Source organism: Oncorhynchus kisutch, linkage group LG15 (assembly GCF_002021735.2).
Source record: "Oncorhynchus kisutch isolate 150728-3 linkage group LG15, Okis_V2, whole genome shotgun sequence".
NCBI classification, from domain to species: Eukaryota; Metazoa; Chordata; class Actinopteri; order Salmoniformes; family Salmonidae; genus Oncorhynchus; species Oncorhynchus kisutch.
Window position 1 is genome coordinate 53,283,846 of NC_034188.2, and position 23,995 is coordinate 53,307,840.

The 23,995-nt window shown below is 43.8% G+C and overlaps 1 protein-coding gene across 3 annotated transcripts in view; it reads left to right on the forward strand.

Annotated features, from left to right (window-relative positions):
- The window catches only part of LOC109905457 (latent-transforming growth factor beta-binding protein 4), a 73,687-nt gene that overhangs the window by 36,567 nt on the left and 13,125 nt on the right, over positions 1-23,995 (forward strand). For 2 of the 3 annotated variants that reach the window (XM_020502835.2, XM_031790490.1), the window contains 9 exons: positions 2,989-3,278; positions 6,829-6,931; positions 8,927-8,989; positions 12,403-12,525; positions 15,363-15,539; positions 19,450-19,869; positions 20,816-20,932; positions 23,312-23,440; positions 23,749-23,874. In XM_020502835.2, the coding sequence (XP_020358424.2) occupies positions 2,989-3,278; positions 6,829-6,931; positions 8,927-8,989; positions 12,403-12,525; positions 15,363-15,539; positions 19,450-19,869; positions 20,816-20,932; positions 23,312-23,440; positions 23,749-23,874 (1,548 nt within the window). The remainder of the gene's footprint in view (positions 1-2,988; positions 3,279-6,828; positions 6,932-8,926; positions 8,990-12,402; positions 12,526-15,362; positions 15,540-19,449; positions 19,870-20,815; positions 20,933-23,311; positions 23,441-23,748; positions 23,875-23,995) is intronic. The other variant, XM_031790489.1, reaches the window with a different exon arrangement.

A 23,995-nucleotide genomic window follows, 5' to 3' on the forward strand; every position in this document is an offset into this window, starting at 1 on the left:
GTGACTTGTTTTCGCTCCAAGGGGGGCTGGTGAAACACAACCGAAATCTAAACAGTATGCTGAGCTCATACTAACAAATGAAATGTCAGGGTCAGTTATGTTGACGAGCTGCTTCTAAAAGTCCACGCTCGATTCCAGGACTGGGAGTGGAGATCTGAGGGCTTACACACTGAGGAGGCCTACGTCGAAGTGGGGGTCTTAGACTTAGCTGACCTGCCAATATAGTACCACAGTATGAGTCATAATACCCATAAAGCCTAGCGGTCCAACAAGGAAATGGTTCCAATCATTTTTTTCACCATTCATTTTTTCCCATAGGGGATTTTAGAAACACTTAAAGTAAGGGCTGTGTTTAGTGTAGGCTTACCCTGGCGTGATGTTTTGATAACTGTGTAAATCTCTCCAGGACAAGGTGACTTTTATCAATATATTCACCTGTATTTTACCCCCCCCAAAAATGAAAGGCTAATTAGCTACTAATGTGGCTATCGTGAAGAACAACAAATGCCATAATGATCTGGACGAGACTGACGAATCGAGGCAAAGGTAAGGATCTCTGGATGAACTATTAATGATCTAATGTTAGCTAAATTTAGTGATGAATAAATTAGTTCCTTTTCTTTAAATTGACAATTCTGTGAACTCTCTTGTGCAAGTTCTAAATTGACACAATACCTGCTAGCAACGGTGTCAGCTGGAGAAGATGTGGAGGAGTTTGCAGGGATTTTGTAGTCTTGCATGATGTCTACTTTAATGCTAATTAGCATTTTCAAATATATTGATATATTGATGTCACCTTGTCCGAGAGAGATTTACATGGTTATCAAACGTCACGCCAGGGTAAGCCTTCACAAAACAAATTAATAGTGGAAAAACGATTGGAATCATTTCCCTGTTTGATTGCTAGGTATTATGGGTATTTTGATACCTACACTGTGGGACTCTATTCTGTAGTGTTTATCATAAAACGTCTTTGTCCATGCACATCTCGCAAATCCACTTATATCAGCAATATACTAATCCTCTTTCTGATGGCAATTTTGCTACACTGATATTTGTTCTAGTGCAGCCAGGACGCTTACATTCTATTTCCTTGGCAACTTGTGATGCAATTTAGCATCACAACCACAGTTTGACAACCATCAATTGTACCACCACTTAGGGCTATGCAGCCTGTGGTGAACATCATTCAGTAATTTCCTCTCTTCGCTTTAGGAGGAGTTTTTGAATGTTCAGTTCATCTCCTTGCAGCTAAACGGCTAACCTTTCATGCGTGAACCTTGTGAGGTCACCTTTATTTTTTAGTGTGAAAAACAGACAAAGGACGAGACCTCTGTTGTGCTGTAAGGACCAGTTGTGAGGACGAGGTCGGCCATTACTGCAACACTGGCCTGAATGACACAGCCAGACAGTGTGAAGTAGTGAACAGGCAATTGAAAACGGGAATGAGAACCACAGTGTGATGTAGTGAACAGGCAATTTAAAAACGGGAATGAGAACCTACGTAGTACATTTTGTCACAACTCAAGTGGGGTGTAGACAAGCAGCGAGTAAATTCCAAATGACCTCAGAGTTAGTCTATGAACGGTTATGCGGATACCCTGCAGGGGTGAGACAATGGGATTGCTTGGTAACTACGGAGAACTGACGCCTGAGGCATGTTTGGATCCAATTGAGCCTTCTAAAATCCACAGCACGATCATAGAGCAAAAGACCCGTTTGCACTCTCATTGTTTTGGGGAAAATGAAAACACAGTCCAAACTGCATCTGTAAATGAAACATTGAGTTGGCTGCATATCTCCAGGGCCCTCGTGTAAATGGTTGCGTAAAGCCCCGAATAGTAAACCAGGTGCTATGGGCCTGATATTACGGATGGGTAAGAAGCGAAGGCTCCCAAGGTCCTGGGTCTTGATTTTAATGAGCCTTGTTCTCCACGTTCTCGTTTTTTCAGCCTAGAACAAATCGTGCACAACCCGTTCCTTTAGCATAAACAGATCTGGGACATTCAGTCACCCAGGGTTAACTGATTATCTCCTTGCCTTTTTACTCTGTAAATAAAGCCCAAGAAAAGGTTGCGGTATGAGTCAGAGTCGGGCCTTCCGCTCAGTTTGGGCCTCTTGGCAGTGTGGTAGCGACACTGTGGGGGAAACGTTGTGACAACGTTTCACTCCAGTCTCTAACCGATATGAGGCTGCCATCATGACTCGCAGTAATTGCATGTTTTAGGAGAACAACCACTCCATTTTCAGACATACAGGGGCATGGATACCCCATGCACACTTACGATCTGCTGTAGTAACAGGGCTTCACACTAGCTTCCTAACAAATTTTATTTTTTTATTTTTTAGTTCATTACAGGTAGGCCAGTTGAGAACAAGTTCTCATTTTACAACTGCGAACCTGGCCAAGATAAAACACTAAAGAAAACCATTCAATATTTACCTTTGAATTTCAACCACATCAAAGACCGTGTCACGCACCAAAGGCACCTCACATACATGGCAGCTCCCATTCATATCCACTTTCTTTTTCACAAAAATGCAAAGTCAATCATTCAGCGGGTGGTAAATGTGAACGACCAGGACAGCGTTCAAGTGAGAGGTCCATCATAGGATGACCTCTGACCCCTGGAGGCACAGTGGGTCAGGTCTGGCTATGTGCAGAGACTTTGTGGAGTCAGCAATGTTTGCTAATGCTAACCCCCTCTAGCTAACCCCTAACCCCCTCCCAAGGGGCACAGTGGTCTAAGGCACTGCATCTCAGTGCTAGAGGCGTCACTACAGACCCTGGTTCGATTCCAGGATGTATCACAACCACCGTGATTGGGAGTCCAATAGGGCGGCGCACAATTGGCCCAGCATCGTCTGGGTTTGACGGGGTAGGCCGTCATTGTAAATAAGAATTTGTTCTTAACTGACTTGCCTAGTTAAATAAAGCTTAAATAAAAAATCTATTAAACCCCCACTCCTCCCTCTCTCTCCCCCCAGCATCTGGCTCATCCATGGTGAAGGTGCGGGTGCAGCACCCACCAGAGGCCAGCGTGAAGATCCACCAGGTGCTGAAGGTGGGCTATGGGCCAGGCACGGTTAGGGAGCAGTCGGAGACGGTCACCTGGTCAGCAGGCCTCTCGGGGGCCAGCACCAGTGTTCTGCCAGGGGAGAGGGCCGCAGCCACACCACCTAAACCCAGAGTCCAGGCCCAGACCCTCCACGGTAACTCCACCAACACAGAATCTTCTGTGTTCAAGTACTGCTTCAGGGAGGTCCGCAACGGCCAGGTGAGACTTCGCAGAGGAATTTCTTCTACTATTGATACCTACAGATATCTGCCAAAATAAAGGAAACACTTGAGTAAATGAGGGAAACAAATTATATTGCAAGCAGGTGCTTTCACACAGTTGTAGAATTAACATCTCATCATGCTTAGGGTCATGTACAGTGAGGGAAAAAAGTATTTGATCCCCTGCTGGTTTTGTACGTTTGCCCACTGACAAAGAAATTATCCGTTTATAATTTTAATGGTGGATTTATTTGAACAGTGAGAGACAGAATAACAACAAAAAAATCCAGAAAACGCATGTCAAAAATGTTATAAATTGATTTGCATTTTAATGAGGGAAATACAGTGCCCTGCGAAAGTATTCGGCCCCCTTGAACTTTGCGACCTTTTGCCACATTTCAGGCTTCAAACATAAAGATATAAAACTGTATTTTTTGTGAAGAATCAACAACAAGTGGGACACAATCATGAAGTGGAACGACATTTATTGGATATTTCAAACTTTTTTTAACAAATCAAAAACTGAAAAATTGGGCGTGCAAAATTATTCAGCCCCTTTACTTTCGGTGCAGCAAACTCTCTCCAGAAGTTCAGTGAGGATCTCTGAATGATCCAATGTTGACCTAAATGACTAATGATGATAAATACAATCCACCTGTGTGTAATCAAGTCTCCGTATAAATGCACCTGCACTGTGATAGTCTCAGAGGTCCGTTAAAAGCGCAGAGAGCATCATGAAGAACAAGGAACACACCAGGCAGGTCCGAGATACTGTTGTGAAGAAGTTTAAAGCCGGATTTGGATACAAAAAGATTTCCCAAGCTTTCAACATCCCAAGGAGCACTGTGCAAGCGATAATATTGAACTGGAAGGAGTATCAGACCACTGCAAATCTACCAAGTCCTGGCCGTCCCTCTAAACTTTCAGCTCATACAAGGAGAAGACTGATCAGAGATGCAGCCAAGAGGCCCATGATCACTCTGGATGAACTGCAGAGATCTACAGCTGAGGTGGGAGACTCTGTCCATAGGACAACAATCAGTCGTATATTGCACAAATCTGGCCTTTATGGAAGAGTGGCAAGAAGAAAGCCATTTCTTAAAGATATCCATAAAAAGTGTCATTTAAAGTTTGCCACAAGCCACCTGGGAGACACACCAAACATGTGGAAGAAGGTGCTCTGGTCAGATGAAACCAAAATTGAACTTTTTGGCAACAATGCAAAACGTTATGTTTGGCGTAAAAGCAACACAGCTCATCACCCTGAACACACCATCCCCACTGTCAAACATGGTGGTGGCAGCATCATGGTTTGGGCCTGCTTTTCTTCAGCAGGGACAGGGAAGATGGTTAAAATTGATGGGAAGATGGATGGACCCAAATACAGGACCATTCTGGAAGAAAACCTGATGGAGTCTGCAAAAGACCTGAGACTGGGACGGAGATTTGTCTTCCAACAAGACAATGATCCAAAACATAAATCAAAATCTACAATGGAATGGTTCAAAAATAAACATATCCAGGTGTTAGAATGGCCAAGTCAAAGTCCAGACCTGAATCCAATCGAGAATCTGTGGAAAGAACTGAAAACTGCTGTTCACAAATGCTCTCCATCCAAACTCACTGAGCTCGAGCTGTTTTGCAAGGAGGAATGGGAAAAAAATTCAGTCTCTCGATGTGCAAAACTGATAGAGACATACCCCAAGCGACTTACAGCTGTAATCGCAGGAAAAGGTGGCGCTACAAAGTATTAACTTAAGGGGGCTGAATAATTTTGCACACCCAATTTTTCAGTTTTTGATTTGTTAAAAAAGTTTGAAATATCCAATAAATGTCGTTCCACTTCATGATTGTGTCCCACTTGTTGTTGATTCTTCACAAAAAAATACAGTTTTATATCTATATGTTTGAAGCCTGAAATGTGGCAAAAGGTCGCAAAGTTCAAGGGGGCTGAATACTTTCGCAAGGCACTGTAAGTATTTGACCCCTCTGCAAAACATGAGTTAGTACTTGGTGGCAAAACCCTTGTTGGCAATCACAGAGGTCAGTCGTTTTTTGTAGTTGGCCACCAGGTTAGCACACATCTCAGGAGGGATTTTGTCCTACTCCTCTTTGTAGATCTTCTCCAAGTCATTATGGTTTCGAGGCTGATGTTTGGCAACTCGAACCTTCAGCTCCCTCCACAGATTTTCTATGGGATTAAGGTCTGGAGACTGGCTAGGCTACACCAGGACCTTAATGTGCTTCTTCTTGAGCCACTCCTTTGTTGCCTTGACTGTGTGTTTTGGGTCATTGTCATGCTGGAATACCCATCCACGACCCATTTTCAAGGCCCTGGCTGAGGGAAGGAGGTTCTCACCCAAGATTTGATGGTACATGGCCCCGTCCATCGTCCCTTTGATGCGGTGAAGTTGTCCTGTCCCATTAGCAGAAAAACACCCCCAAAGCATAATGTTGCCACCTCCATGTTTGACGGTGGGGAAGGTGTTCTTGGGGTCATAGGCAGCATTCCCCCTCCTCCAAACACGGCGAGTTGAGTTGATGCCAAATAGCTCCATTTTGGTCTCATCTGACCAGAACACTTTTGCTCAGTTGTCCTCTGAATCATTCAGATGTTCATTGGAAAACTTCAGACGGGCATGTATATGTGCTTTCTTGAGCAGCGGGACCTTGGGGGCGCTGCAGGATTTCCGTCCTTCACGTCGTAGTGTATTATCAATTGTTTTCTTGGTGACTATGGTCCCAGCTGCCTTGAGATCTTTGACAAGATCCTCACATGTAGTTCTGGGCTGATTCCTCACCGTTCTCATGATCATTGCAACTCCACGAGGTGAGATCTTGCATGGAGCCCTAGGTCGAGGAAGATTGACAGATATTTTGTGTTTCTTGTTGTCACCTTCTCACCAAGCTGCTTGGCGATGGTCTTGTAGCCCATTCCAGCCTTGTGTAGGTCTACAATCTTGTCCCTGACATCCTTGGAGAGCTCTTTGCTCTTGGCCATGGTGGAGAGTTTGGAATCTGATTGATTGTTTCTGTGGGCAGGTGTGTTTTATACAGGTAACAAACTTTCTGATTGAGAGGGGGTCAAATACTTATTTCCCTCATTAAAATGCAAATCAATTTATAAAATTTTTGACATGCGTTTTTCTGGATTTTTTTGTTGTTGTTCTGTCTCTCACTGTTCAAATAACCTACCATTTAAATTATAGACTGATCATTTCTTTGTCAGTGGGCAAATGTACAAAATCAGCAGGGGATCAAATATTTTTTTCCCTCACTGTATAAAATGCTGGGCAGGCCCAGTTGCCCATTATTTTTGGCTACCATGTCTAGAAGGTGCATTAAAGCTGTTCCGGTGCCTCATGGTGGCCCAACATCCTATTAAGACACTTTATGTTGGTGTTTCCTTTATTTTGGCAGTTACCTGTGTATATGTCATATGCATCAAGTGATGTAGCTAGGTCCAATAGAAATGGGTGGCATCTCTCATTGTGGTTGTGCCAGTTTAAATCCAATGCTCTTTTCTTCTCCTCTACCCCCCCCCTCAGTGCAGCTCACCTCTCCCAGGACTCAGGAGTCAGGACACCTGCTGCCGAGGGATTGGATTGGCCTGGGGCATCAACGAGTGTGTCCTATGTCCCCCTAACACAGGTAAAAGACCCCCCCCCCCCCGCTCTAGTACTCACCAGTCTGACCTGGCTCTTTTGTCCGTGTCGCTCTTCTCTTCCGCTACGCTTGTACTCTCCTCTCAGTCTTTCTATCACCAAGTGGGTTCATCCTTTATCTCCCATTTCTTGCGTAGATGCCCCCCCCCTCCCCCCCACACACCTTCTGTCCCCTTTGTGTACCTACCCCTCATCTCAAAGCCAATCATTGTATACCAGAAACAAATGGGGAGGTCACTGCTGATTAGCAATCCCAGGTGAAACAATAACAAATTAGTTACACCTGTATTACACTGATCATATGTACTTTGTCTTTTGTTTATGTATACATGTGTATAGCTGATGGAATGTATTGTAGATGACACCTGTACCATGTTTGTATTTTGTATTATTGCAGAGTGACACTTAAATACATTTTTCGAAAACATATGTCCCATGCTACAGTCTAGTGGCTAGCCTACCAGCTTGTTCTTGTTAATCTCACCTTCACTACTTTATTCACATTGACTCTGGTTTTTCAAACGACAGGGATGCTGTAGATTGGAGTGGAATTCCTTTTAGAAACCTAAAACCAGATGGCCTTGCTCTGTTGTCTGATACTACGGAAGTTCTTATTTCATTATCACATTATAAACCAGATATACACAGCACATAAAGTTATGTTTTACTCCAGACCTGACTAACCTGACTGGAATGTACTTTTCTCTTAGCCATATTTGTCCATAAGTTGGCTTTACCCTCTCGCCTCCTAGACCATATCAACATCATGTCAAAAAGTAGTGAGCTAATGTCTTTCCTCACCGCTAATCATTTTAACAGGAACCCAGACAGTCATTATTCTTTTTTAGGTAACTCTAATCAGCCATGCCAGTGAAAGAATGTACTTACTTGTAATTACTTGTTTTAGATAGCAAAGCCTCAATCAACATGGTCTTGTTTGTATCTGCTCCTGTTAGACTAACAGGGAATTCATACTATTCCACAGTATTATTATTGCTATCAGTAATGGACATATTATGTAATAGATTAACTCCACGCTTAGCCGGAGCCAGTAAGAAATCTATGGCATTATGTCGGGTCATTGATCAATACAGAAATAAATCACTGGGCTGTTTTTCAGTCTGGAGAATATCATGGTTTTCCTCATTTAGATTTAGACTACAATGAAAACCTCATCAATTGCGACGTCTCCCTCCTTGCAAACAACTTCCCTAAACATTCCCATAAATAAATGGTTGATACCGAACAATGGAGGCCTTGTCCAAAACTCTGGCCAGGGATCACGGTCGTTTGAAGCACTAAGTACTTTCAACTTTCCATTTCCTTTGAGGAATGTCCTTTGAATCTTTACTCAGCGACCTCAAGTCACTTCACAACTTCCCACTTGTCTCCCAAACCTGTAAAGGTCCTCCGAATAGAGCTTTGTTGGATGTGAGAGGAGAGACAGCTGGGAGGGAGATTGTTAGCAGACAGGTGACCAGTATTGTGTGATTTAGGCTGCCAACAGTCAAGCAAACAATTGGGAGTAACATAGCTAGTTAACTCGCCGGAGATGGGATTGTTAGCCAATGTTAGAAAAGGGGGTTTTCCACTCTAGACTGACGGTGAGTCGTCATGCTCGTATGGTAAAAACCCTTTATTTGTTTCGCTTGGTTTAATTGGCCCAGAACGCTCCGGTGTATCCCATGGCTCCTATACGCTCGGCTCTCTCTCTCTGGTGCTACATGCTGCTCGTCTTCCATGGTGGGATCAGGGACTGTATATACAGTACACACAGTTTGAGCACTAAAAGAATCTGAAATCTCGTCCAGGCTCTGCAGGAGAAACATAGGCAAGAAAAGATTGACCCATCAGTATGGTTGTAGACACAGCTATTGGCACTACATGACTAGGTATCCCCTTTCCCTTTACATCAGTAGGGCTCACATAGGGTCTCTCGAGTATTGCTGTTTAATCATCATTATGTGAATTGCCTTTTCAGGAAATGGAGTCGATGGGAGCTGTCCGACTGGATTTGAGAGGATCAACGGCACCCAGTGTGTTGGTGAGTTCCATCTGTAGAATTATGGTGGTCGTCTGCAATCTTAGAAAAACGGGTTCCAAAAGGGTTCTTCAGGTGTTCCCATACCTTTTTGGTTCCAGGTAGAAATATTTTGGGATCCATGTTGAACCCTCTGTGGAAGGGGTTCTACCTGGAACCAAAAGGGTTCTACCTGGAACCAAATAGGGTTCTTCAAAGGGTTCTCCTATGGGGACAGCCGAAGAACCCTTTTAGGTTCTAAATAGCACTTTTTATTCTAAGTGTACTTACATCCTATCTCGGCACTTTTAATCTCTTTGTCTCTGGAAACAGGAGAACTAACCGGAAGAGATGTGTGTTGAAATGTCACAACATTTTATATGACAGTATTTAACAAATACCAGGTCAAATAGGTGTGGAAAAGAGAAGCATTGCAATGGTCCATCTTCGTAATATGGCGCCTCTCATTTTCATGTGATGTTTCGAGTGGATTAATGTACGATATCACTTCATCAAGTCAGCAGCTGTCTGTTTCGCTTGTCATATTCCATATAGACTCAGCTCACCCACACACACAAAGCTCTTTGAAGCAGCTCGTCATTCAACCCAGTCTTGTCACTTGGCCCAGAGATCTAGCGCTGAATAGTCTGAGGCGATCTACTCTGAAACCACAAGCCCTGCCTTGATTATCTGCCGCTATGGAAGGGCCGCTTCATCCGTCTCTGTAGAGCCTGATAAGATATGAGAGGGATAGGAGAAAACAGAGCACTCATCTCCCCTGATGGTAACAAGCAAATGCTATCATGCTGGCTATGAATCATTCAGGCCCGTTCAAAAACATGGAATGGCACTCAGATGGGAAATACCAATGGGGTTGCGCTCATTCATTGTGAATCTGCTATTTATCTGAGAGGGGCACATACCCAAAGGCAGGTCACTTCGACACATTGCCACTCATCCGTATGATCAAATGCATGTGCTGTAGTTCTAGTTGACCCACCTGTTCATGAATTGCATATTGTAAAAACATCACCTGTGACTCTTTAGAATAGGATTGGGGCTACTGGGATTATACACGCACATTAGTTAGCAGCTGAAGTAAATAGAGAGAGAAAAACCACATTGATCTGTAAGTTAATTTCGGTAACATAAAGGAGCCTCACTAACATGCCTCAATGGAAATACGTATTACTGTTATTTGGCAGGAGGAACTTTTTCATTCCTGCATCTACATGGAGATATTTAACATACAGTCGTAACTCAATTGGATTAGGTGCTGACCGGTGATGATGCAAACCATATTTGCAACGTTGCCTTTGAATGTCTATTTGTAGCAAGAAGGTCTACAGTGAATTGGGGATGAGTTCAGTTCACTCCTATTACCCAACAGTTCAGTTCACTGCTATTACCCAACAGTTCAGTTCACAGATAATTACCCAACAGTTCAGTTCACTGCAATTACCCAACAGTTCAGTTCACTGCTATTACCCAACAGTTCAGTTCACTCCTATTACCCAACAGTTCAGTTCACTGCTATTACCCAACAGTTCAGTTCACTGCTATTACCCAACAGTTCAGTTCACTGATAATTACCCAACAGTTCAGTTCACTGCTATTACCCAACAGTTCAGTTCAAATCAAATCAAATCAAATGTATTTATATAGCCCTTCGTACATCAGCTGATATCTCAAAGTGCTGTACAGAAACCCAGCCTAAAACCCCAAACAGCAAGCAATGCAGGTGTAGAAGCACGTTCACTGCTATTACCCAACAGTTCAGTTCACTGCTATTACCCAACAGTTCAGTTCACTGCTATTACCCAACAGTTCAGTTCACTGCTATTTACCCAACAGTTCAGTTCACTGATAATTACCCAACAGTTCAGTTCACTGCTATTACCCAACAGTTCAGTTCACTGCTATTACCCAACAGTTCAGTTCACTGATAATTACCCAACAGTTCAGTTCACTGCTATTACCCAACAGTTCAGTTCACTGCTATTACCCAACAGTTCAGTTCACTGCTATTACCCAACAGTTCAGTTCACTGCTATTACCCAACAGTTCAGTTCACTGCTATTACCCAACAGTTCAGTTCACTGATAATTACCCAACAGTTCAGTTCACTGCTATTACCCAACAGTTCAGTTCACTGCTATTACCCAACAGTTCAGTTCACTGCTATTACCCAACAGTTCAGTTCACTGCTATTACCCAACAGTTCAGTTCACTGCTATTACCCAACAGTTCAGTTCACTGCTATTACCCAACAGTTCAGTTCACTGCTATTACCCAACAGTTCAGTTCACTGCTATTACCCAACAGTTCAGTTCACTGCTATTACCCAACAGTTCAGTTCACTGCTATTACCCAACAGTTCAGTTCACTGCTATTACCCAACAGTTCAGTTCACTGCTATTACCCAACAGTTCAGTTCACTGCTATTACCCAACAGTTCAGTTCACTGCTATTACCCAACAGTTTAGTTCACTGCTATTACCCAACAGTTTAGTTCACTGCTATTACCCAACAGTTCAGTTCACTGCTATTACCCAACAGTTCAGTTCACTGCTATTACCCAATAGTTCAGTTCACTGCTATTACCCAACAGTTCAGTTCACTGCTATTACCCAACAGTTCAGTTCACTGCTATTACCCAACAGTTCAGTTCACTGCTATTACCCAACAGTTTAGTTCACTGCTATTACCCAACAGTTCAGTTCACTGCAATTACCCAACAGTTCAGTTCACTGCTATTACCCAACAGTTCAGTTCACTGCTATTACCCAACAGTTCAGTTCACTGCTATTACCCAACAGATGCAGTGTAAGTTAGGCCAGACGGTTGTATAACCTGACTGCTGGAAAAGCATTTCTCCAGGAAAAGCATGGAGCCAGATTGTATGAGACATAATGACAACACCAGGCCCCGTTGCATCACTCACTCAATCTCCCTAACTCCCTGAGAGTCACACCTCATTGTCGTAAAGCTGCTACCATATTGATGAGGACGGGGTTGGATAAACACTGATATGTTTATGTTATGGTTTTCTTTTACACTCCCGTTGGATGTCGCCAGACTTTTTAGTGTTTCCAAGACTATGATTTCAGGGTTGGGGCTAGTTCTTCCAAGTTCTCAGAGAATTAACTCTAAGCACAAATGTTTGTCATGTCTAGCTACCCTCATTGGGTTTCAAGTCAGTCACTGTTAATATCCCCAGAATATGAATGTCCTCTGTGACCAGGGCCTCCCCTGCAAGTACTGTACACAGTCTGTCACTCAGTCAGTCAAGGTTCAGCTCTCATTATTAGTGGGGAGCCCTATTATCTCCCCGGCCTTCAGGAAGAGGGTACACGACAGTTTCCTGTCCGTGGATCCTATGAATGGATGGATGGGGTTAGGGAATAGGGATGTGACTGTAGTGTTTCCCTTCCTAGATGTTAATGAGTGTTTGCAGCCAGGCTTCTGTGAGAACGGCAACTGTGTGAACACTCGAGGGAGCTACAGTTGTGTCTGCAGGCAAGGATACATACTGGACGCCTCTCACGGGATCTGTATCTGTAAGTAGCCTACAGGGCGCTCCGCTTGAAGGAGAGGAAGGGAATACTGTGCTCGCTGTGCCGCGGGGTCTGGAATGAGCAGGAATAACGCATGGCTGAGGTGCTATGGAGGTGAACTGTACAAAACACTATACACACAACTTCACATACAAAAACATGTTGAGTAAAGAGACCAGGTAAAACAAAAAAATCTGTTTTTAAAGATAATTTCCTGCAATTCTACACATTTTGTCATGGCTTATGCCGTGTTTTATGCTATCTGAGTGACTCAAGCATTAAAACAAAATCAATGGGGGCCCCATGTCTTCACATTTTTGGGGAATTTTAGATCCTCCCCGGCCGTCTAGTTTTAATTTTGGTGATTGTTAGCTCTCAAAGATGATATTATAAAAAATATATATACAGTACCAGTCAGACGTTTGGACACACCTACTCATTCAGGGGTTACTCTTTATTTTTACTATTTTCTATATTGTAGAATAATAGTGAAGACATCAAAACTATGAAATGACACATATGGAATCATGTAGTAACCAGAAAAGTGTTCAAGAAATATATTTTAGATTATTCAAAGTAGCCGCCCTTTGCCTTGATGACAACTTTGCACACTCTTGGCGTTCTCTCAACCAGCTTCATGAGGAATGCTTTTCCAACAGTCTTGAAGGAGTTCCCACATATGCTGAGCACTTGTTGGCTGTTTTACCTTTACTCTGTGATTCTGGAGGCCAGGTCATCTGATGTAGCACTCATCCCTCTCCTTCTTGGTCAAATAGCCCTTACACAGCCTGGAGGTGTGTTGGGTCATTGTCCTGTTGAAAACAAATGATAGTCCCACTAAGTGCAAAGCAGATGGGATGGCGTATCGCTGCAGAATGCTGTGGTAGCCATGCTGGTTAAGTGTGCCCTGAATTCTAAATAAATCACAGAGAGTGTCACCAGCAAAGCACCACCACACCTCCTCCTTCATGCTTCACGGTGGGAACCACACATGCAGAGATCATCCGTTCACCTACTCTGCGTCTCACAAAGACGAGACGGTTGGAACCAAAAATCTCAAATTTGGACTCATCAGATCAAAGGACAGATTTTCACTGGTCTAATGTCCATTGCTCGTGTTTCTTGGCCCAAGCAGGTCTCTGCTTCTTCTAATTGGTGACCTTTAGTAGTGGTTTCTTTGCAGCAATTTGACCATGAAGGCCTGACTCACACAATCTCCTCTGAATAGTTGATGTTGAGATGTGTCTGTTACTTGAACTCTGTGAAGCATTTATTTGGGCTGCAATTTCTGAGGCTGGTAACGAATGAACTTATCCTCTGCAGCAAAGGAAACTGTGGGTCTTCCTTTCCTCTGGCGGTCCTCACTTGAATAAACTTTTTTTAAGTTCTTGAAATATTCTGGATTGACTGACCTTCCTGACTTAAAGTAATGATAGACTGTCATTTCTCTTTGCTTATTTGAGCTGTTCTTGCCATATTATGGACTTGGTCTTTTACCAGATAGGGCTATCTTCTGTATACCAACCCTTCCTTGTCATAACACAACTGATTGGCTCAAACGCATTAAGAAGGAAATTTTAACAAGACGCACCTGTTAATTGAAATGCATTCCAGGTGACTACCTCATGAAGCCGGTTGAGAGAATGCCAAGAGTGTTCAAAGCTGTCATCAAGGCAAAGGGTGGCTACTTGCAAGAATCTCAAAAATATCAAATATAGTTTGATTTGTTTAAACACTTTTTTGCTTACTACATGATTCCATATTTGTTATTTCATAGTTTTGATGTCTTCACTATTATTCTACGATGTAGAAAATATAAAAAATAACAAAAAAAACTTTTGACTGGTACTATATATAGCTCCATTATCATTTCTACATACTTTTTAAGTTTACACTGAAAATGTTGTCGTTACCAAAAATCATTTTCAATCTTTTGGAGTGGCGGAAACTATTTAGCAGCTAAATGAATATAGTGGAAACACTCTGTAGGACAGTAGACTACCTCATGCAATAAATATTTCCATTATCTTTATTCATCCCAAAAATGAGTTCAAATTCCACACGCTTTTAGATTGAACAATATTCAGTAATACTTTACATTAACTGTGCTGTATTATGTCATACATAAAACATACATTACACATTTATACGCACATCATAAACATGACATTACAGCGCCTGAAGTTCTGTGACACTTTGGCCTGCTTATTCTAACCAGCATTTTACGATGGTCAGTGCTTCTGAAATGCTGGTTGGCCTGTGACCCCTGTGTGTTGCCTTTGGATCTGACGCAGTTTGGATCTGCTTGTCTGTGGGCTCCCTCTATCCAGTCCGCCCCAACTCCTGGCTCTAACTGCTGGAAGCTGTCTGTTTTGTGTGCGTCGTTGACTCTGAGCGGTCATCTTTAAATAATGGAATGCTTTGAACTTTTCTGTTTTCTTGCACTCTGGATCGATGGTTTAACAGCGATTTATTTCCGACGTTTCTTATTTTCTTCTGACTTCAGTTACTTCTGCAACTCATTGTCTGTCTCCAGTTGAATAGTTCTGCGTTTCTTAACCCGACTAAAGCAACAGAATGCCTACTGCTTTCTAAGCTAAGATCAAGTACCAGAGAATTGTGACACAAAAAGCATAGACGAAGAGTACACCATCGTTATATTTCAAGACAAATTGCCAATCAACAATCAGCATGTGTTGAACCTGCATGTTGGGTTTTGTGTATTCTTTTGCTTGAGGCCTTTTTGGAAATGAGGCTGTTTCTGTATGGCTATAATAAACGCTATCTTCTCTCTACCATTCTCCCATTGGCATGTCCTCACCCTGTCTTCTTCCTTGCAGCCCATAGGGTGATCTCGGAGGATAAGGGCCAGTGCTATCGTATCCTGAACTCTGGCTCTGGCCGTGGTAGCTGCTCCGTGCCTATCCTTAGGAACATCACCAAGCAGATCTGCTGCTGCAGCCGCGTGGGCAAGGCCTGGGGAGAGAACTGTGAGAGGTGTCCTTACTTTGGATCAGGTGAGCGTCCCTATTCTGATTCAAACCTCCAGATCATACTGGACCGGCATTGGATAATCAGAATGCAGCTAATGACCAGTGTTAACATCTTCCTTATGTCACAGTATGAACACTGATCAAAAAATACAAACGCAACATGTAAAGTGTTCGTCCCATGCCAGAAAATGTCCATACTCACAAAAAGCTTATTTCTCTCAAATGTTGTGCACAAATGTGTTTACATACCTGTTAGTGAGCATTTCTCCTTTGCCAAGATAATCCATCTACCTGACAGGTGTGTGATAGGAGAATTGTGTTCTCCAGGTACATCACTCAATTGAATTATATTACTCTCAGTCTGCAAACCAGAATTTGTAAGATCCTGGTCGAATGAAAACAGACAGAGGCCCAGTCTACCACAGTTAAATGTTTATTCACGGGAACGTTCTGAAGTCAAGAATACAAATCAATTAATTTTATACTGGCTTCTCACGCTCACACATACACACAAACATACGCACACACATACACACAAACATACGCACACACATAGTCACAAACATACATACACACGTACACACAAACATACGCACACACATATACACATACACATAAACATACGCACACACATACACACAAACATACGTACACACGTACACACAAACATACGCACACACATGTCCTGCTACGCACACACTGTCTGTCTCACTTCCCAGCCGACAGAGATAGTGACTTTGTCCTTGAGACGTACTCCCTGTTCTCTCCCAAATCGCTAGTCAGGTCGGCACCAAGCTCAGACAGTCTGTGTTTAAAATACCATAAAGACATTGTTTTACCCTAATTCTGACTAGGACTACACATTTATTGATTATGATTTCATACATTCTAATCAATTCCATACAATTATATGTTTCAGGGCGGAATATTCTAATCATTCAATTAACAGACAATTCTCACCTATCAGTATGATATATCAAGAAGCTGATTAAATAGCATGATCATTACACAGGTGCACCTTGTGTTTGGGGGCTATAAAAGGCCTCTCTAAAATGTGCAGTTCACACAACACAATGCAACAGATGTCTCAAGTTTTGAGGGGATGTGTAATTGGTATGCTGACTGCAGGAATGTGCACTAGAGGTGTTGCCAGATAATATAATGTTCATTTCTTTACCATAAGCCGCCTCCAACGTTGATCGAGGGAATTTGTCAGTACGTCCAACAGGCCTCACAACTGCAGACCACGTGTATGGTGTCATGTGGGCGAGCGGTTTGCTGATGTCAACGTTGTGAACAGAGTGCCCCATGGTGGCGGTGGGGTTATGGTATGGGCAAGCATAAGCTACGGATGACAAACACAATTGCATTTTATCGATGGCAATTTAAATACACAGAGATACCGTGACGAGATCCTGAGGCCCATTGTCGTGCCATTCATCTGCTGTCATCACCTCATGTTTCAGCATGATAATACACGGCCCCATGTTGCTGGAAGCTGAAAATGTCCTAGTTCTTCCATGACCTGCATACTCACCAGACATGTCACCCATTGAGCATGATTGGTATGCTCTGGATTGTTGTGTACGACAGCGTGTTCCAATATACAGCAATTTCACACAGCCATTGAAGAGGAGTGGGACAACATTCCACAGGCCACAGTTCTATGCGAAGGAGATGTGTCACACTGTATGAGGCAAATGGTGGTCACACCAGACACTGACTGGTTTTCTCTGTCCAGTGTCTGTGTTTTTTTGCCCATCTTAATATTTTATTTTTATTGGCCAGTCTGAGATGTGGCTTTTTCTTTGCAACTCTGCCTTGAAGGCCAGCATCCCAGAGTCTCCTCTTCACTGTTGACGTTGAGACTGGTGTTTTACGGGTACTATTTAATGAAGCTTCCAGTTGAGGACTTGTGAGGCGTCTGTTTCTCAAACTAGACACTAATGTACTTCTCCTCTCGCTCAGTTGTGCACTGGGTCCTCCCACTCCTCTTTCTATTCTGGTTAGAGACAGTTAGTGCTGTTCTGTGAAGGGAGTCGTACACAGCGTTGTACAGGATATTCAGTTTCTTTGCAATTCCTCGCATAGAATAGCCTTCATTTCTCAGAACAAGACAAGACTGACGAGTTTCAGAAGAAAGTTCTTTGTTTCTGGCCATTTTGAGCCTGTAATCGAACCCACAAATGCTGATGCTCCAGATACTCAACTAGTGTAAGGAAGGCCAGTTTTATTGCTTCTTTAATTAGAACCAGTTTTCAGCTGTGCTAACATAATTGCAAAAGTGTTTTCTAATGATCAATTAGCCTTTTAAAATGATAAACTTGGATTAGCTAACACAACGTGCCATTGGAACAACAGGAGTGATGGTTGCTGATAATGGGCCTCTGAAATCTGCCATTTCCAGCTACAATAGTCATTTACAATATTAACAATGTCTACACTGTGTTTCTGATCAATTTTATGTTATTTTAATGGACAAAAAATTAGCTTCTCTTTCAAAAACAAGGAAATGTTTAAGTGACCCCAAACTTTTGTCAAAATCAAAAGTAGCAGTCAGTTTCTGGTGTGGCCACCAGGTGCAAAAAGAACTGCAGTGCATCTCCTCCTCATGGACTGCACCAGATTTGCCAGTTCTTGCTGTGAGATGTTACCCCACTCTTCCACCAAGGTACCTGCAAGTTCCCGGACATTTCTGGGGGGGAATGGCCCTAGCCCTCACCCTCCGATCCAGCAGGTCCCAGACGTGCTCAATGGGATTGAGATCCGGGCTCTTCGCTGGCCATGGCAGAGCACTGACATTCCTGTCTTGCAGGAAATCACACACAGAAGGAGCAGTATGGCTGGTGGCATTGTCATGCTGGAGGGTTATGTCAGGTTGAGCCTGAAGGAAGGGTACCACATGAGGGAGGAGGATGTCTTTCCTGTAACACACAGCGTTGAGATTGCCTGCAATGACAACAAGCTCAGTCCGATGATGCTGTGACACACCGCCCCAGACCATGACGGACCCTCCACCCCCAAATCGATCCCGCTCCAGAGTACAGGCCTCAGTGTAACGCTCATTCCATCGACGATAAACGCGAATCTGACCATCACCCCTGGTGAGAGAAAACCGCAACTCGTCAGTGAAGAGCACTTTTTGCCAGTCCTGTCTGGTCCAGCGACGGTAGGTTTGTGCCCATAGGCAATGTTGTTGCTGGTGATGTCTGGTGAGGACCTGCCTTACAACAGGCCTACAAGCCCTCAGTCCAGCCTCTCTCAGCCTATTGGGGACAGTCTGAGCACTGATGGAGGGATTGTGAGTTTCTGGTGTAACTCGAGCCGTTGTTGTTGCCATCCTGCACCTGTCTCGCAGGTGTGATGTTTGGATGTACTGATCCTGTGCAGATGTTGTTACACGTGGTCTGCCACTGCGAGGACGATCAGCTGTCCGTCCTGTCTCCCTGTAGCACTGTCTCACAGTACGGACATTGCAATTTATTGCCCTGGACACATCTGCAGTCCTCATGCCTCCTTACAGCATGCCTAAGGCACGTTCACACAGATGAGCAGGGACCCTGGGCATCTTTCTTTTGGTGTTTTTCAGAGTCAGTAGAAAGGCCTCTTTAGTGTCCTAAGTTTTCATAACTGTGACCTTAATTGCCGACTGTCTGTAAGCTGTTAGTGTCTTAGTGACCGTTCTACAGGTGCATGTCCATTAATTGTTTATGGTTAATTGAAAAAGCATGGGAAACAGTGTTTAAACCCTTTACAATGAAGATCTGTGAAGTTATTTGGATTCTTACGAATTGTCTTTGAAAGACAGGGTCCTGAAAAGGGACGTTTCTTTTTTTGCTATATAAAATATGTGTGTGTGTGTGTATATGTATGGGTATGAAACATACTAACTAATTCAATCCTGCTTGTGGCGTTCTCTGTTTGCTCCTGAAAGTTGCTTTCAAGGAGATCTGCCCAGCAGGGCCTGGCTACCACTACTCTGCCTCTGTCATCCAGTTCAACCAGAGGTTGCTGGAGCAGCACGGGACTGGAGGTCCCCCTGTCATATCCCAGAGCACGGGACAGACCAGGCCACAACAACCAGCCAGAGGTGGTGGACAGACTCCCCAAACTAGTCACCAACAATCTTCAGGCTCTCTCACTCCCCAAACCAGGCCTCAACAACCAGGTATCACTACTCTGCTCACCACTCCGACCAGACCCCAACAGCCAGGTGGTGGTGCTCTCACGCTTCAGACCAGACCCCAGCAGCCATCAGTGGAGCAGTGGAGCAGTGGAGGCTCCCTGTCCTCCCAGGGCAGACCACATATTCCAGCCAGCTCTGTTACAGCAGGACCCACCCGGGTGGTGACCGGTGAGTAGACAGTAGCCCCTAGCAACCTCAAGGAGATTCCTCAATGTACAGTGATTATGAAGAGTTTAATTCCAGAACGCAATATATCAATATTCAGAAATGTTTGTAAAATGCCAATAATTAAAACCACATCTTATGAAAGAGTATATATAAATACATTGTAAGGTCATTTTATTTTCGAGAGACAAATGATCATGCTTTGTGGCAAAGCGCTATATATCCGCCCCAACCAACAGAACGGTTGCAACAGTTGCATGTAATAAAGTAATGATACGTAAATAATAAAATATACAAATGATCTATTTGTTTCAACTAAATTGTGCAAATATCATAGTCCATTTGTATTCAGAGGGTGAACAGTGTCGTGTGTACTATGTGTGTACTATGTGTGTACTATGTGTGTACTATGTGAGTTTTCTTTTTGGACATGTTAAGCAACTTTTGGAACAATTGTATGGTGGTTTTACAGGTTTTTTTCATTCGGATAAATCAAGGAAAGACGTTTGATTCATTTGCAAGGCGCGCTGTTTGCAGCCTGTAGTCTATTATTGTTTCTTTGTCGCTGGATCTAACTCTCTAAACACGTCTCTGGATATAGCACCTTTTGGTATGAAACGATACGGATATTTAGCATTTTGCAACCAAAAAAACAAACAATTCTAAAGCACATTTAAAGTCAATGTTTTTAAAGTATGAGAACTGCCATAATTCATACACATAGAAAAAAAATGCGGTTTTGGAATCAAACCCTTCATATACTCTTGTTATTTCCACATAGCAACATCAACTAATGAGACAGAATTAGAATGTTTAAAGTTTGATGTTTGTGTCCAGAAGGCTGTGAGAAAAGAACATTCTTATCAAGCTGCCTCTTCTCAACAAGCGGAAGCTCTAATGTGTCTAGACATTCTCAGTAAATGTTTAGGTCCGGTTTTGGTTTCTCCAGCTCGGCCCCTCACTCAGACCCAATGGCCTCCAGTTGACCGACGGCCAGTATCTCCAGTGAGACCTGCCCAGCCCCTCCCACCTCTGGTCACGCCCCGCCCACCCATCCCCAGGCCAGGTACCGTAAATCGTACACCACAACACCACAGCCACAAAGTGTTTTTTCTTGATACAGTAATGGCTCCAAGAATAGGTCAACTGCAGATAAACGCTGGTTCAACTTTCTGGCCTCTCACACTGCCAACTCCATGTCATTCCCTGTTAGAACTCTTAACTATGGTACTCCACACCTGACTCAAGAACAAAGAAGCATATAGTTTGAGCTTTTCTCACTCCCCAGTACAGACTCCAAAGTTCTCCATTGAAGTCGACAACTGGTCTTCCTGTGTCTGTTCTGCTCTCATTTTATGTGACAGCACTTGAAAGCATGAGTTCACATTTAGAATGGAACAGAATAATGAGTGCTTAAGAATCATGGGTAGATGGAGTTGAATTCTCTGGTAGCGTCGATTTTTACTGGCGGTTTTATCCACCTTCAAAGACATCAGATGTGTTTCTGGCTCTGGCCTTTTCTGGCTCCACTAGAGTACTTAGCCGACGCTGTCCCACACACGCATGCTCACACACACCTCTACTTCAACGTCAACAAAACAAAGGAGATGATCGTGGATTTCAGGAGACAGCAGAGGGAACACCCCCCTATCCACATCGATGGGACAGCTTTGGAGAATGTGGAAAGTTTTAAGTTCCTCAGCGTACATATTGCGGACAAACTGAAATGGTCCACCCACACAGACAGTGTGGTGAAGAAGTGTGGCGCAACAGCACCTCTTCAACCTCAGGACGTTGAAGAAGCCTCACTAACTTTTACAGATGCACAATTGAGAGCATCCTGTCGGGTTGCATCACTGTCTGGTATGGCAACTGCACCGCCCACAACCGCAAGACTCTCCAGAGGGTGGTACGGTCTACACAAAACGCATCACTGGGGGCAAACTACCTGCCCTCCAGTACACCTACAGCACCCGATGTCACAGGAAGGACAAAAAGATCATCAAGGACAAAAACCACTTGAGCCACGGCCTGTTCACCCCACTACTATCCAGAAGGCGAGGTCAGTACAGGTGCATCAAAGCTGGAACGGAGAGACTGAAAAACAGCTTCTATCTCAAGGCCAGCAGACTGTTAAACAGCCATCACTAGCACAGAGAAGCTGCTGCCTACATACAGACTTGAAATCATTGGCCACTTTAATAAATGGATCACTAGTCACTTTAATGCCACTTTACTAATGTTTACATATCTTGCATTACTCATCTCATATGTATATACTGTATTTTATACCATCTATTGCATCTTGCCTATGCCGCTCGGCCATCGCTCATCCAGATATTTATATGCACATATTCTTATTCCTTTACTTAGATTTGTGTGTATTAGGTAGTTGTTGTGTAATTGTTAGAGTACATGTTAGATATTGCTGCCCTGTCGGAACGAGAAGCACAAGCATTTCGCTACGCTCGTAGTATCATCTGCTAACCAATTGTATGTGACCAATATAAATTTGATTTGGATTTGATTTGACACACACACACACCTCAACTTCAAAACCTCAGTCGATAAAAAGCGTTTTATATTCTTTAATGCATTTCTTTGCAATACAAAGAGAGATTCAAAGAGGGAGTACCCTCACACGGGAACTCTGGCTCAAGAGATAAGCAGTAAACTGATGGGTACAATGCTCTGTTTGTGCCGCAAAATGTTTGCCTAATGTTAGCCAACTGCTCACCACCTGTTAGTTTCCCACCTGTTAGTTTATCACATGTTGGCAGGTTTGAATCTCCAGGAAGGGGCCGTCAAAGAGCTGCTAACTATTTTTCTTGTGAGAGAGGTGCCCGTTTTGCGCTGTAACTTGGAATTGAATACTGTTATGCCCACAGCCTTGAATCTGCCCCATAACAACTGAGTTCTGAGACTATAAATCCTCATAATGATCCCTGAGAAATATGTGAGCTGCGCTCTTAGAAAGAAATATGTGCCATTTCGAACTTTAAAGGGTTGTCCCCATAAGATCACTTTTTAAAGGACCTTTTTTTGGTTCTGGGTAAAACCCTTTTGAGTTCCATGTAGAACCCTTTCCATAGAGGGTTCTACATGGAACCCAAAAGAGTTCTACCTTGAACCAAAAAGGGTTCTCATATGGGGACAGCCGAAGAACCCTTTTGGAACCCTTTTTTTCCAATGAGTGTGGAATGGGATGAATGTTTGTCAGAGCTTCGTTGTTCAGCTCTCCAATGTAAACAGAGATCAGGCAGCCAGATGAAATCAGAAGCTCCTCACACCATTTGCTGTGGCTGTGTCATCCCCTCTTCCCTCTCACAACCTCAGGCAGATGAGATGACAACTAAGATCACACTTTGGAGTCGTTTTTGAAACGGTGACAGACATGCTAACTGTGTGTGTGTGTGTGTCTACGTGCATCTGATTGGGCATCCAGTGCGGGGTGTGTGTGAGACCATGCCCCAGGTGTGTGGACAGGGCCGTTGTGTGAACCAGCCCGGAGGGAGACATACCTGCATCTGTAACGAGGGATACCAACTCAACGCTCAGCAGACTCGGTGTCAAGGTGAATGTCGTTTTGTTTAGGGCACTGTTGCTCGTTGAACTATTTACCTGCTATTGGGAAGCATCAAACACACATACACATCCCAATGTTGGCTATTCCTGATGCTGCAATGGGCCTCAGCTGTATTTATAGTGTGCGGTCATTGAACATGTGCTAGTCATTATGGATGAGTCCGTTTCAGGCTGGTTACGGTACCACAAGCATCTCACTGCAATCCCCTCCCGTGAGGGGCCGCTGGATTACAACCTGTAGGGTTGGTCAGGCTCCTCTTGACCTCTTTAACCCCACTCACTCCCCCTTCCTTTCAGACATAGACGAGTGCAGGGCGTCTCCCCCGCCCTGCGGCAGCGGCCGCTGCCAGGACACAGAAGGGGGCTACAGGTGCAGCTGCCCCTCTGGATACCAGCCGGGACCCCGGGGCACCAGCTGTATAGGTACAGCCCCGCTCCACTGTACACACCACTCACACACACACACACACAGTCGCTGGCCACGGCAGCTGTGCGCTGGACGTTTATTCAGACAACAGCTACTCTGTATTGTTGGGTATAGAGA